We start from the raw sequence: 15,515 nt of genomic DNA on the forward strand, positions 1-15,515 counted from the left end.
AAAAAACTAATAATAACATTTCAATCACCATTTAAAATCATGGAACGTGTGTTTTAGTTTTTTTTAACTCGTTGTCTCCGAAATATTTCTTTGCGTCAATTTAAATGATATACCCTGTGTATACATATATATATATATATATATATATGTGTGTGTGTGTGTGTGTGTGTGTTATATTGCATGTTATATTTCGTTACATGTTTTATATTTATAGTTACGGCAGTTTTGTTACATTGTTACATTGTAACAAAACTGTACAATTATATATATGTATTCACTGGATATTTAAAGCTATCTAGTTATTTTAATTTTCACAAAAGATAGCTCAAAACTTCAATACAACGAAAATTAAACGATGTGTCACAACCGAGTACTCTTGCAAACAGAAATTTCAAATTTCAACTTCATTTACATTATATATAGTAGACGAAATCCATGTTCTGTCCAAAGAATTTACAACTAAGAAACATATGTCGATTCGCCACACGTATATCAGTTTTAATGCTTTTTCTCTATTTGCACACAATAAAAAACATTTTGTGCTTGTGTTAAAATCGGTCTTTCTTAAAACTTTTGTTTAAGAATTTTAATATCTGTGTATTAATTAATATATTGTATTTATGCTATCTCAATATTTCCTCAAATAGTACAAATGTCCTAGGAAGGAACAGTACAAACATCCTGAAGATATCCTGAGAACGTCTCGATGTCCTAAAGACGTCCACAGAACATGCATAGGACATCGTGTACTGTTTAGATTACGTTGAATTGATAAACATGTGTTAAAACAACATTTGTAAGTGTTAAAGTAACATATTTTATACTTCAGTGTCAATTCATATATTATGAACGTTAATTTTATATTAATTTTTGTATATGTTTATGTTACTTTTCAACATATTCACCTATATTATTATTAAATTAAAAAAATTTGTGTGGACCGTTTGAGATATGTGAAATGTATTAAATTTAACACCAAATTTTTTACTATGTATTAAACCTTTTAAGATCCAGGATGCTTCCTCGATTTGATTTGGCTCCTGGGTAATGTCGTAAATAATGATACCGCAGGTCATCAACTCGGATAAAAGGCGATTTTTGTCGTCCGAATTTCTCATAATCACTGTCACATTGTCTGGGCACGAATACTATGGAATGGAAATTATATGGTGTTATACGTAAAAGTTGGCTTGACGACGTCGATTTTGCCGCCGTACAAACTCCTTTGTTTCTTGCAATTATTTTCAGTTTATTTTATTACCGATATCCGCCCACATTGCATGAAATAATATAAGATAAAATTTAACGTAAAATGTACAGAGATGCATAATGCAAAGATAGTGATGATACGCATCGGCCAAATCCATTAGAGATGTGATGCGTTAGAAAAATAATGAAACCTAATTTAAAAAGATGGTATGTTCAATTATTCGTTAAAACAATATATTATTATATTATTGTTATATGACAATGTATAGAAGAGTTAAGTCTGTCCCTCATCCAATTTTCTCTAATTTTCTTTGGGAATGACATTTTAAGAAATAACAACTTTCGACTAAAAAATCTTTTAAAATTACTCAGGGTCATGACCTTGACAGCATGAGTAAAGACTAAAACGTTTGGGAGTAGTACTCATAATCTTAATATTTTTTTTACTCCCAGTTTTGTAATATTGTCGGTCTTTGAGGAAATATTATAAATAGTTCTCTTACTTTGCTGACACGCCACGTATATATGTATATCGATATATTTAGCGAGTATGGAATACAAGAAAAATACGTGATGTCTGATAAAGGCAAATTCGTCAATCTCTAAACGCTGAAAATGCGCTGTTAATCAAATTTAAAATCAAAAAAGGAAAAAAGAAAGGTAGAAAAAGGTTCAAGAGTATTACCTCGCGGTCCAGAACTGTACCGATCACTTCATATTTTATTGGAACTTCATCGCTTTTGCTCGGCCACTTTATTCTTTCTCTCTCATCTTTCTCCGGGTGTTTGTTGCTTTTGTCCTCGAATTCGTTGTGATTTTCATTGGGTGGAACGTCTACGTGCGCACTTTGCGGATCAACGTACACAGTATCCGACAGCAACTGTGAGTGTTTTAGATCTTGGGATATTTAAATTAACACGAGAAATCGGTGCGAACTTATAGCAATTTAATAATCACTTTAGAGGCCATTCAACATTTACATCACGCGAAATTGAAATATTTTTTATTCCCCCCTCCGCCCTTCATTGTCGTATTTTGTCATAAAATATTTGGACTTCCAATATTACGTCATATGTGGAATTACCTCCTTCGCTATCTAACATATTATTAGATTTCTTTAGATTCAACACGAAAATAAACATCGCGTATCGAAGGCCTAATGTGACGTTCCATGTCCATTATTCCCCCTCTCCCTGCCATCACACATCGCGGAAATAGATCCCCCCTCCCCCCCCCCCCCNCCCTCTTGACATGACGTAATTGTTGAATGACCCTTTAGGGGAAAAGCGTACACTTGTTTATGAAATCGTTATAAAATATAACACAAAATATTTCTTCTGTTACACTAAAATTTGATTAAATTTTATTACAAAGCCAAGGCCAGATAGACAATGTTACAAACGCCATTCACGAAATTTATAATTTATTTCCAAAAATAGTGTAAAAAATGTAAAAAAAATGCAATGATCGCATATGAAGACGTTCGCTACCGTGCTTCAGGTATTTCAACGGTGAATTTATTCTCTTAGGAACCTTCTCATGTATTAATAACATATTAATCGAAACACGATCTACATACGTATAAAATTAGAAAAGAAATGATAATACCGAAGCTCAGATAATTGAAATAAAAATTAGCGTTATACACATATCACCCGTACGAAAATGACTTTTAATATTGCATCTATAATTTTAACGATCAAACTTTACTTTTACGGTTTTAATGAGAAACGAGAAGATAAAAGATAAAAGACTTACAGAAATATTACAAAAAAAACTAAAAGATCGTTTGTTATATATGTGTTAATTAGTGCATATTTCTATTACGCACGTCTAATTGAAATTTTAATCATTATGTTCCTAGGGAATGGGACTGTGTTAGAGAAATCTTCTGTATTACTAAAATCTCTTTTGATATTGCATAATAGCTCTATTTTTCTCATTGTATTCCTTTTCTTTTTCGGGTGTATTCATTTTTCAACGTTATTTTTCTCTAATAATTGTATTTCCGTCTTGAATAAGATATACGATATAAATTACGGGAGTAGAACGTACTTTCTTCCTTTTTTATAATTATATAGAATATATAATCTTTCTTTTCAAAGCATTTGTGCTAAATTCTTAATTTCATGTTGAAAAATATACGTGTAAAATTTGTATTAAGAAAGAAAGATATATACTTACATCAGCAATTGTCTTTCCGTGATAGCTGTCGATGTGATTAATGAACACACGCCAGGGTTTAAAAGATGGTTTTCCATTTTCAATGGTCAAATTGCGATCCTCTTGTCGCTTTCCAGCTACTTCATCGCCAGATATATCATTTAAAGTATCCATGACAAATGTTGGCTCAGTTATTAATACCTGTTCTTCAATATCCATTTTAACTGCATATACGAAACGACCATATCGTAACCATACGATACTTTGTTACACAAAATCCGAGATATAATTTGACATTTATAGATTTTTGATATAACTTCAATCTGATTGGAAATGTGTTATGTCTATGTGCATGTAAAAGTCCACTTGATAAAAAAAGCATGGGAAAGTTCATAGTTGACTCTTTTCCGCGATGTTAATTGATTACTCCGAATCTCGATCTCGATCTCGATGCGAGTTCATTTCGATTCACGGCTGCTGCGAGCGGTTGTCATCGCAGTAATTATGCGTTTTGACAGTTTATATGAAAGAAGGTTAATATATTAGCGTCTGAGACAGTGGCTGCGTCTCAAAATTCACTATCAGCGTTTTAAATCTGTAATTTATATTACATATACTATAGATTTTCAGTACTGGTTATGAATAATCAGCACTGGTTATGAATAACCGATTAGAACGCAGCCAATGTTGACATGTCATTACACAAAGAATTAATTTTTATATTAGAACGAAGTTACGTGTTTTCCAGTAAAAAATATGATATAAGATGGTTAATGTGCGTACGTTATTAAACGAAAAACACAGATGTGGAGACAAAAAATTTCCTGCCAGAAATTCTAACTCGGTCAATTGCACTTACATATCTTAACCAAATAATTATTAATTATTAGAGAGAGAGAGAGAGAGAGAAAGAGAGAGAGAGAATTTAGCCGTGGGTGATCCCCTTGAGCATATAGTAATCGCATAAAGCTATATGACAAACTATATATAGCAAACTGCTGATATAATAGAAAGGAAAGCTCAGTAACTTAGGCAGAGCACGGAAATAACAGTTTTTTGCGTTGTCGAAAATACTAATACAGACCTCATAAGTGCAGAAGTTAAACTATAAATACCAGCACATCAACAAATTTGTAGCGAAGGACTTGAGCAGAATTTAATCCACGTACATTCCTCCATAAAATAAAGCCTACCGCTAATATAAAGCGAAATACGCGTTAAACAAGAATAGTCTGCATACAATGTAACTTGCAGATACCGATTACATACAAAGGGTGCGTTCTTTTACGACGTTTACGCGTTGTAAGCACTCACGCTTTAAGCGCGATTTTCAGCTGTTCCTTTTGGTTGTTAAGCGCTTACAAACGCTTACACCAAGTCGTTCCCTTTGGCATTTATGAGCGGTTGTAAACGCGTTGATGGCAGATAAAAAGCTGATTCCAATATCATTTGCTTAAGCATCGCACGCTAAACATTAAATTCTTTCCGAATTATACTAATATTAAAAAGATAATAATTAATATTATAATAGCACTAATACATTCATGTTTTATTTCTAAACGCCCGTAATATGATTTTACGAATATTCATATATATCATTTTATGATATGAATTTGATATTTGGATTAACTAAGAAGAAGCATCCTTTCTTACTAGCAGTTTATAACTTTAACTATAATAAACTTATCGGTTTCTAAACGTATTTCTTCCGGATGGGATCCGATGGACCACGTCTTTATTGACCTATATTGGTTAGACAACCCTAGAAAATCAAATCACTGGTTTGGCTGGCTGATTGTGGTTGGTGGTCAATTGCAACGTGATAAATTGGGATCTTGCTTTTGCCATGTATATTTCTGTATTCATAGGTTATAGATCGCTTCGTTAAATAATCATTAGTACGTTACATGAGATTTTAATTAAAAGTTTCTGTTTTGTGCAAAGCATAATTAAGAACCGCTCTCCCGATAAGGAAAAAGCTCCGGAGATGTCGAGAAATAAAACTTTGGTATTATCTGATCGTCGCGAGACAATCATAAAATAGTCTGGCAGTAACTCCGTAATTCACTATGTCTCATCAATCACTTTATCGTATACACCGTTATGTCCCGGTACGTGGCACGCAGAAGTATCTTGTAAATTATCCTCTGACGCTGGGGCATTTTTTTCCTGAATTCGTCACGCAAGCAAGGGCTTTTATTTAGTACGCGAATACACAACGTAAAAATGTTGAACGATGTATCGAATTTATTGCAATATTCCGTGACATTTCCATTATCAAAAGGCATTCGATATAACGTTTTTAGGTGCAATTTGTCGAAACAAAAGCAGAGACTTCACTTGAAACTTTTATATGCAATAACGTGACGGGTTACAATTTCTGCCGTACATCCGCCACTCGAAAATTTGCGTTATTGTTGATAACTTTGAGAGGATATTTTGTGAAACGTTCAATGTATAACAAGCATTATTTTTATTTGTGAAAGTAAACTACTGCTTGCAGAAACGCACGTCATACGCGATTCAACACAACGCGACGCCGCGCCCACGCGAAAGTTAGCTTGACGCGAGAAATCTGTTATCATAATAGTAAATGAAAACTTTGCAATGTAACAATAAAGCTGCTGTGCGCACGCTCGCGCCCTTGTTCGTCGCACAGCTCTATTTCATACGGGTTACAAGTGCGATCAAACAAAAATTCATGCATCGGTTATGTTTGCAGGTTTCGTTTCACAGTTTTCCAAGATAAAAGCTTTTGCGTGCGATATTCCCTTTCGCCGCCTTTTTTTCTTTTTAACGTTCCCCCTGAACAAATTTAACACAATTTGTCGTCCACACCATGTGGGTCACCGTTGTCCTATATTATAAGTAGAATTTATTTGTCAAATAACAATTGTATTTCATGATAATTATCAAAGTATTATATTATTGTGATTATATTTCGTTTTAGTCTGAAATGTCAAAAGATCTGATCAGGAAGTTTAGATAGATAGTGTAGAATCATATTAGATGCTTGAACTAATTCTCGTTGCTTTTTGCTACAAAACTCATGTTTATTTCAAAAGAACGGTATATTATATCTAATTCAAAGTATTGTACTTCGGAAGCTACTATCTTTCCCCACTTTTTGGGTAACATATGGATTCCGCGATAAAAAAATTCAAGTTCATTCGAGGCCATCCAGTCATCGAGCCATTTTTTTATATCTTCGAAAGCATTGAAGTATTACTCAGAAAGCCCATGCTGAAGAGTTTCGCTATACTTCGTTAGAATCGCCGCTCGCCTTGTTGAAGTTTTTCCCATATGACTCCATCGTTAACGTGGAGAGAGCACATTAAAGACCTGACCGCCAGAGAGACAACTGTATATAGTATACATAATAAACGGATATTTTTGTCAGCGTACCACGTCTACCGATCTGTTACTCCTTGTAGTTACTAGAGATAAAAAGTGAAGGAAGTGTGCGCGCCGATAATTTCCCCACAATGCACATTTGCTAGTCATATTTGCCATTAAGGCTCCTAGTTCCAGAGCTACAACGTCTTTGTTTAATGATATCAGAAGCGAGAAAACATATGTCAAGAATTCTTCTGTTATACATTCAAATAAAAAAAGATTTCCACAAGATATTTGTGATCGATTCAACACACTTATAAAATTGTCCGAACACTTTTCTTTTATTCGAACAATTAATAAAGAGCCGCAAAATTAATTAATTTGACATGAAACTTTCTTGTTTAACCTCATTTCATGATTTTGTCAATGTTAATGTTCATTGATTGTTTGAATAAAAGAAAAGTATTCGGACAATTTTACAAGTGTGCTGAATCGCTCACAGACAAAAATTTCCTTGAATTTACTCACCTATTTTTTATTTACCTATACTCACTTTGTGAGTATATCTTTTTACTTGGTCGTATAACGCAGGAATTTCTTCGCATGCGTTTCTCGTTTCGACGTCATGAAATAAGAACAGTCGCAGCGAAAGACCAGGAGCTTTAAAGTTTCAATTCAAAGTAATGAAATAATTTTCGCTAATGAGTGCTCTATTTTACAGAGGAATGGAGCGAGACTTTTCCATATCAGCTTCTGATAGGAGCAGGGGTGGCGTTGGTCGGTCTAGTTCTGTTAGTGGCAGTGAGTTACCAATGCTCTTCCACTTGGCGGTGGTTGGTTGGCATGACAAGACACGAGAATGTCGAGGATACCGAGACCGAGCAGACTCAACAAAATGCGATTCGTATCAGTCATTCTCTTCCGGATCTCCAGTCAGAACCGATCACCCACGAATATGTTCAAGAACAGAAGGAGAATAAAAAGGTATATCTTGTTAGCAGGATGGAACAAGCGAAGCATTTCCTTAGGAAATATAAATAAATATATCTCTAAACATTTAAGTATTGAAACCTTTTCTCCGAGATGCTGATTAGTTATTTTGAAATTTCGATCTCAATACAAATTGTTGCTTATTTCGACTTGTGATTATTACTTCGGTTATCATCGCGGATATTATGCGTTTTGACAGTTTGTATAGAAGATTCTATCAATGCAATTTATTCCTCAGGCATAGTGACTTCAAAAATTTCCAATCAAGTGCATTATTTCTGAGTATATGTGCGTCTTGACTGCTGCTTTAGAACATCATTGTCAACTTTATATATATATCTGCTACCAATCTGTTATCAGATTGTCGAAGGATCTGCTCAGTTTCTGTTTATCTAGCTAAATAATGCAATCCTGTGTTGTTTTATCCTGTGAAATTTGTGTAGTCAATTGTATTGTCAATATTAATATTGATTTTGCTAGGTGCTGCGACAAACTACTTTACCCATTGTGCCAATGAGACATCAAAGTTTCCAGCGTCAATTATCTCACCGACTTGATTTGCCTAATATTAAATTCAGCATCTGCAGCTTAGAAAATCGCAGCGACTCCAGCCTCGGTCTTATCAAGGTTAGTTATTATTTTCTACATATATGTAATATATATAGGAAAGTATCGAAATTCGTTATTTTTTGATTATTAATTATCGTTATTAATTATTGAGTTCTTTTCATATTATTTTTAAAGATCTTTATCTGTATTCTTTATTTAGGGTGTTCTAGAATAATTACATACGGAGTGCATCGTAAGATTCTTTGTATCAAAAGAAGAAATTTTTCGATTGTCAAAATTACTTTTAAATAAAAATTTCTAAATAAGAACTATTTAAATTTATCGAATAAGCGTATTAAATTGCGCTTAAGTTAGGAACGTCGCGCATTCCGCAAAACATTAAATGAGTCATAAAAGCTTCTTTTTCTATTCCACTAAAGATTTTATTTTGAATAAAACTTATTTGATACGAAAAAATGTTTTGCCGATGCCACAGAGTAACTAAAAAAAAGTAATATGCATAAACGATACAAAATTTTTTATATAAAATATTGTTCTAACGATATTTATAGCCTTGAAAAAGGCTGGTGGAATATTATTTAAATAAATTTCTTATACAAATAAGTTCTATTAAAAAAGTGATAAATTCACATATTATGAATAACTAACTAGCGTAAAAAAATCCTAATTAATAATTAAATCCTGGTGGAAGAAAAGTAGTCTACATGGCTTATTTGATATTTATCATTCTATGGAATGCTTATGACGTGCGTACAACGTAGTATACAACGTATTATACTAATCCAACAATTTTAAATAGTTTAATAATTATCATTCGAACGGAAAGGTCTTGGTTAAAAAAAAGTTACTTTGTATTTTACCAAGAATCTCACAGTGCACTTTACATACGATTATATACTTATAAAGAGTCCATATCAAATTGGAAACTTAAATGTGAACCAAACTAATAGTTTATAGGGGGGAGACTCCCTAAGCACAAATTTAGAATATTATATATAAATGGACAGCTATTCAAGTTATTAATGAAAAAAAATATTTCAGTGTCCGCATAGACCAATGTGACATATCTAACGTTTGATACGGTGCGCAGTAGCGCGGTAGGGCGTTTTGTTGCCGAGGCGTAAATGCGGGTTCGATTCCTTGTGTTTACGTTCTTTTTACAAGTATTTTTTTTTTAATAAAATAGTAATTCTTTAATTATTTTGTAAACGGAAAAGGCAATAGAAGAACGAAATAAATTTTGAAATAATCAAAACTTCAAAATTTCTAAATTAAAAATTGGATTTTTTATACAACTTAAAGTTAATAGTTTAGTGGCAAGGAAAGATATATCAATATTAATTGACAATCAATTTTTTCCTAAATAAATATATTTATTAACATCGGGTGTGATTTACCAGAACTAATATTTATACTTATACAAGTATACTGATATGCAGTATCCCGCGTCCCACGGTCTGGCAACTTTGGGCATTGCAGCGTGTGACCATCGACATATAGTACTGGAAAGCACTGGGCCGAAATCGTATTAACAGATTTAAAAAGAGACAAGAAAATATGTGGATAGGAGCGGCTTATAGAGCAACGCAGCCATGAGGCATTTATAATTCTATTATTTTAATTAATTGTTTTTATAACAGTAAAAATATAGGACACCAGGATATAAGAATATAAGGAAGAAGGAAAAGTTGAAATATAAAAATGTTTATAGAGTATATAATGTATATTATATTGCTCGTATATAGTAACGTCAAGAATGTCCCCAACTTTTAAGAATAGGATACTGTTCCCCTTCTCCTTAGACAAAATTCAACTATTGAACAAAGAGTAGAAACAGAAATCCGTGTCTATACATCCAGCTCTCTCTTTCTAGGTCTCTCAATATGAAAAATCAAAAAAATCTTGCCGCATGCTCCGTCCAGAACTATATATCAATGCGTGTGACGCAGAACAGCGCCTCGGTCGAAGCAACTTTTTCTTAAATGGTTGTGGAGTTCGGCCTATCGCTTTCTGTGCGCACAGTGGCTTATACAAATTAATTATCTTCACATTAATTATTGCAAATTTTGCAAAATAGTATATGACTTCTCTATTCAGTTTAACCCGTTCTATTTACAAGTACTTGTACGAAAGTTTTTAAATATCTCGTATGTATGTACAATTAAATATAAGCATATTGTAAATAATTAATATAGTATATAACTTATATAACATTATTATTATTACATTTTAACAACTTAGGTATTCAAAAAATTTATTATATCAGTTCTACAAAAAATGTTTTAATTTCTCGAAAGTGTCGAAATCTCCATTGATCTAATATAAAATCAGTAATTTACTCTTACATGTATGTATACAATTTATTGTTAAATGTTTGTATTTCGTGATTTCCATTGCTCTATAATTAAAGTTCAAATTTATAATCAAAATTATAATAAAAATTTGATCTATTTTAATTAATAGATTCTAGTAAATAATTAATATAATGTACGAATGACTGAAATTATACAACTGCTGATGGTATCCTATATATGTAAATCATTATCATAGCCGGAACTATATAAAAAAGAACTTCTGAGACAAGACAGCGCGGAAAGCTCAAGCACGGTGGAAATGGAATACGCCGGGAAATTACATTTTGCTCTTCGCTACGACAAAGAAATGGATGGGCTTGTTGTTAAAGTAAGTACAATAAATCACTTAAAAATTTTACTATAAACCTACTACAAATTAAATTAAAACTTATTGTATTGTATTGTATTGAAAATTATTATGAACATTAAATTTGTACTTAACTTTTTGAAAATAAACCTTGAATTTCATGAAAAGGGCAACAAATTAATTTATATACCTAATATATTAAGTTGGGGAAAAAGAAATCCATTATTTTTACGTGAACTTCAAGACTTTATTTAACATGTTTCGGATTGTCCGATTTGGGTCAAATATGCACCGTTTTGTTTTATAATTTGTTGCCATTTTAAAGGTAACTTCATAATGCCTCTTTCATAGAAGTCTTGGTCCCTATTGGCGAAAAACTCTACTAATCGATTTTCACAATCTTTTCTTGATGCCAATTTCTTATCAATAAAGAAGTTTTGCAATGCAAGAAAAACATGGTAATCGCTTGGTGCCGGACTATATGGTGGATGCATCAAAACTTCCCAACCAAGCTCCCGGAGTTTCTGGCGAGTCACTATAGATATGTGTGGCCTGGTGTTGTCCTGATGAAACACAACACCTCTCCTGTTGGCCAATCCTGGCCGTTTCTGGTCAATCGCTAGCTTCAAACGGTCCAGTTGTTGACAGTAGAGATCCGAATTTAGTGTTTGGCCATATAGAAGCTACTCATAATAAATGATTCCTTTCCAGTCCTACCAAATGCACAGCAGAACCTCCCTGGCCGTTAGTCCTGGTTTGGCCACCGTTTGAGCTGCTTCACTGCGCTTTGACCACGATCGTTTTCGCACAATGTTGTCGTGTGTGACTCATTTCTCATCCCCAGTCACCATCCGTTTAAGAAATGGGTCGATTTCATTCCGTTTGGCCAAGGCTTCGCAGATGGAAATTCGATCCATCATGTTCCTTTGTGTTATTGGTGTGTCACCCAAACATCGAGCTTCTTTTTGAATCCAGCTTTGTGCAAATGGTTTAAAACTGTTTTATGGTCGATCTTTAACTCCTGGGCGATGCTATGACTACTAACATGCCGGTCAATTAATTCTGTGATTTTATCGACATTTTCGACGACGGGCCTACCTGTGCGAGGTGCATCTTTAACATCAAAAATACCTGAACGGAATCGACGAAACCAAAATTGCACGTAATTGGCTATTACAGTATCGGCACCATTCACAATTACAGCCGCCTGGCTTGCATTTTCGCCTTTATCAAAGAAAAACTGTAAAATGTACCGAATTTTCTCTTTGTTGACTTCCATTTTTAACACCCTGTAACTCACAACTGAATGTACCAAACAAAAAACAACAAAAGAATTTTTTTAGTGCAAAATGTCATCTTTCTAACGAGCATAAATCTGAAATTGTTTGATCGATACTTTACGAAATATCGATCATTACAGCCATCTACTGAAAAAATAATGGATTTCTTTTTCCCCAACCTAATATTTTACGTTATTTAATTCTTTTTATTAACTTTGTCTGCCGTTTAATTTTTTTAACGTTAGGTTTTGCAAGCTCGTGAGTTGCCTATAAAAGATGTAACAGGCAGCAGCGACCCGTATATCAAAGTGTATTTGCTGCCAGACAGAAAGAAGAAATTTCAAACTAAGGTACATCGAAAGAATTTGAATCCGATATTCAATGAAACGTTCATTTTTAGGTAAGACATATTATAATGTAATGTCGCCTTTGTTTTCGACGGTTTACTTTCAATATTTGATATTATTTACTTCAAGTAATATAATTTACATAAAAAATGAGAAGCAACGTACTAAACTCTATAATATATTTATTAAATTTATTATTATATCAGTGTATCGTACGAGGAACTAAGGGAACGTTACTTACAATTCTCAGTCTACGATTTTGACCGGTTCTCACGTCACGATCTTATAGGACAAGTGGTTCTTAAGGGACTTTTAGACTGTACCGATCTTGAACAAGAAATTGAATATACAATGGATATTCTCTGCGCTTTACAGGTATTTTACTTTGCGTGAAATGAAAAATTGATAATTTCATAATAGTTAATCATGATAAATATTTTTAATTAATTTTTCAATGTCATATAGGAGAAAGTGGATTTAGGAGAATTAATGTTATCTTTATGTTATCTGCCGACGGCTGGTCGATTAACATTGACTATAGTCAAAGCTAGAAACCTTAAAGCGATGGATATAACAGGAAAATCAGGTAAGTACAGAATCAGATATTTTTTTGCGGTATTTATCGATGACATAATTTTACCACGAATACGATAATAAAATCGAACTTATCGAAGGTATAACTCGAAAAAATTTAGCGGACCAAATTTCTTTTGTTTCTTCTTTAGATCCTTATGTAAAAGTCTACTTGCTATGTCAAGGAAAAAGAATAAAGAAAAAAAAGACTACGGTGAAGAAGAATTCTCTTTATCCTGTATACAATGAGGCACTCGTCTTCGATGTTCCCGCAGACAATATCGAGGATGTCTGTCTTATAGTAAAAGTAATCGATTACGATAGGTAAAAGAAAATTTCGTCAGCCATTGAAGAATTTTTTTTAGTAAAAAAAGTAAAACATTCCTCTCACTCTCCCTCCTTCTCTCTCTCTCTCTCTCTCTCTCTCTCTCTTATTTCTTTCTTTCTTCCCCTGAGATATAAATTTAATATTTAATCTATATTAGGATTGGACCGAACGAATTAATGGGATGTACAGCTATTGGATCGAGCTTCATTGGTATTGGACGCGATCACTGGTTAGAAATGTTAGATAATCCTAGAAAACCGGTGGCGCAGTGGTATCCATTGATGGAAACTGTGGCTGGTCACATTCCAACGGTGGATTCAGAACCACTTCCAGTGAGCCTGAGTTGCTTGAACAGCAGGTGAGTTAAAATCGAATCTGCCATTTGCGCGATCGCAACTACGTTGTTCTTATAACTCTTTACGTATCTTGAGATGATAAGAATCTCAAGCTCATGATTAACTTCTTCTAATTAAGTTTGCGTTACAGATGAAGACAGTAGGCGGGAAGCAAACATTGTGAAAGCTCGGGAATGTTGTCGGACGCCGGCTTGGACATCGTCTCCTTCTGTCGTCATCTAATGCACATTGCTTGACTGAGTTAAGTACAACCTCTATCTCGAAGGCGCACCGTACTTGCAACCTTGCCTCGTGCAGCAGACATGAAGTAATAAACGACCCGTCATATAAACGAATCTGATTACTCACATGGAAACACACACGTACGTTACTCATTTCCGATTATCGATGGTGACCGCGACGGAAACGAGATTCATTTGCGTTGTTTTGTCTTTTTAAGTGGCATTATATTATAGTGCAGGCTGGCCCCGCACCATTTAAGATAAATGTAGTTGGATTTCAATAGCATTTTCTTGGTAGAATTTTGCAACCACGTGATGTTGAGCATGACGATAGCTTAAATGTCTTTAATGCGATTAATGCGTGGAATCACAACTAATTAAGTTTTTATAGACGAAAGATATATAACGCGACGAATTCGTAATTCGAGCGCAAAGCGTGAGAAGCATACGGCCTTACCTTAGATGAAGGTGAGACAAATGGGCGAGAATGCAGGTAGACTTGGAAACGATGGATTTTATCGACGGCAGAGTACAATCGAATCATGATAAACTTTTAAGATATCACAGAGATAGGATAGGCAAATGTGTCGAATGCACGCATCATTTCTTATTTTACGCTCGCTAACCACTTCTGTTCAAGTGTCTAATACGATGCGTGTGTGCATATGCGCGCGCGTGTGTGCATACGTGCATAATGAGCGTTTTATTAATAATTATCAAACACTGTACACTAACACACACACACAAACACGCCTGTATATATGCACACACACAGGCACACACACACAATGATGCATACAAACAAAGTATTTGACGATAAAGGTAACAATGTTCTTATGCAAGTAAATTGAATCAAGCTAAACAAAAAAATCTATCATTTTGCAAACAACGTAAATTTTTGCATTATTAATTAAAGAGGATTGTCAAAAAAAAATGGTCATATGTGTAGACGAGTTCTCTCTCTCTCTCTCTCTCTCTCTCTTTCTATCCAATGGTCTACGAAAATATTTTTTTATCAAAACTTTTTTTTTAATTTGTATACAAGCGTATTTTCACTTCAAGCTGATATAAATGCAATTTTATGACTATGTGCTATAATCACATATTCATAAATGTTGTTATTTATTATTCCTTTTATTGATAAATGAGTGATATGATGATACTAAAAATATTATGCTAAAATATTGTTAACTCAAAAATAACGATCACATCTGTCACGCTGTCAAAAATATGTTAAAATATGTTAAAATAGTGGCTGTAGCATTATATACTCAGAAAGCAAAATGTTAGCAATATATCGGTAGATTGGCAGCAGATTCAATCAGAATAACATGCTGGATGCATAGCAATCTTCGTCCACATTAAGTTTGTGTCCTATCAATAAAGCCTGCTGATGTAACTTGACAGCAGATTGGCGACAAAAACTGAGCAGGATCTCCAAAATGTTCCATTTAAATTTTGACGAAATGACAGATCCTGCT

At 33.7% G+C, this 15,515-nt stretch overlaps 1 protein-coding gene across 2 annotated transcripts in view; it reads left to right on the top strand.

The window, feature by feature from the left end:
- LOC106751711 (synaptotagmin-10-like) overlaps positions 1-14,961 on the top strand; it is a 37,489-nt gene extending 22,528 nt beyond the window's left edge. Inside the window, exons 2-11 of one of the 2 annotated variants that reach the window (XR_001375088.1) lie at positions 7,430-7,692; positions 8,179-8,325; positions 10,819-10,950; positions 12,455-12,609; positions 12,763-12,931; positions 13,022-13,142; positions 13,282-13,453; positions 13,615-13,815; positions 13,944-14,175; positions 14,426-14,961. Coding sequence is in view for 1 of the 2 variants with exons in the window: in XM_014632742.1 (XP_014488228.1) it covers positions 7,430-7,692; positions 8,179-8,325; positions 10,819-10,950; positions 12,455-12,609; positions 12,763-12,931; positions 13,022-13,142; positions 13,282-13,453; positions 13,615-13,815; positions 13,944-13,947 (1,364 nt within the window). In the remaining variant the exon portion in view is untranslated. Of the gene's footprint in view, positions 1-7,429; positions 7,693-8,178; positions 8,326-10,818; positions 10,951-12,454; positions 12,610-12,762; positions 12,932-13,021; positions 13,143-13,281; positions 13,454-13,614; positions 13,816-13,943 lie in introns of both variants that reach the window. The other variant, XM_014632742.1, reaches the window with a different exon arrangement.
- The last annotated feature ends 554 nt before the right edge of the window (positions 14,962-15,515 follow it).

This window comes from Dinoponera quadriceps, unplaced genomic scaffold (genome assembly GCF_001313825.1).
Source record: "Dinoponera quadriceps isolate SergipeBrazil2010 unplaced genomic scaffold, ASM131382v1 scaffold115, whole genome shotgun sequence".
In the NCBI taxonomy this organism is placed as follows: Eukaryota; Metazoa; Arthropoda; class Insecta; order Hymenoptera; family Formicidae; genus Dinoponera; species Dinoponera quadriceps.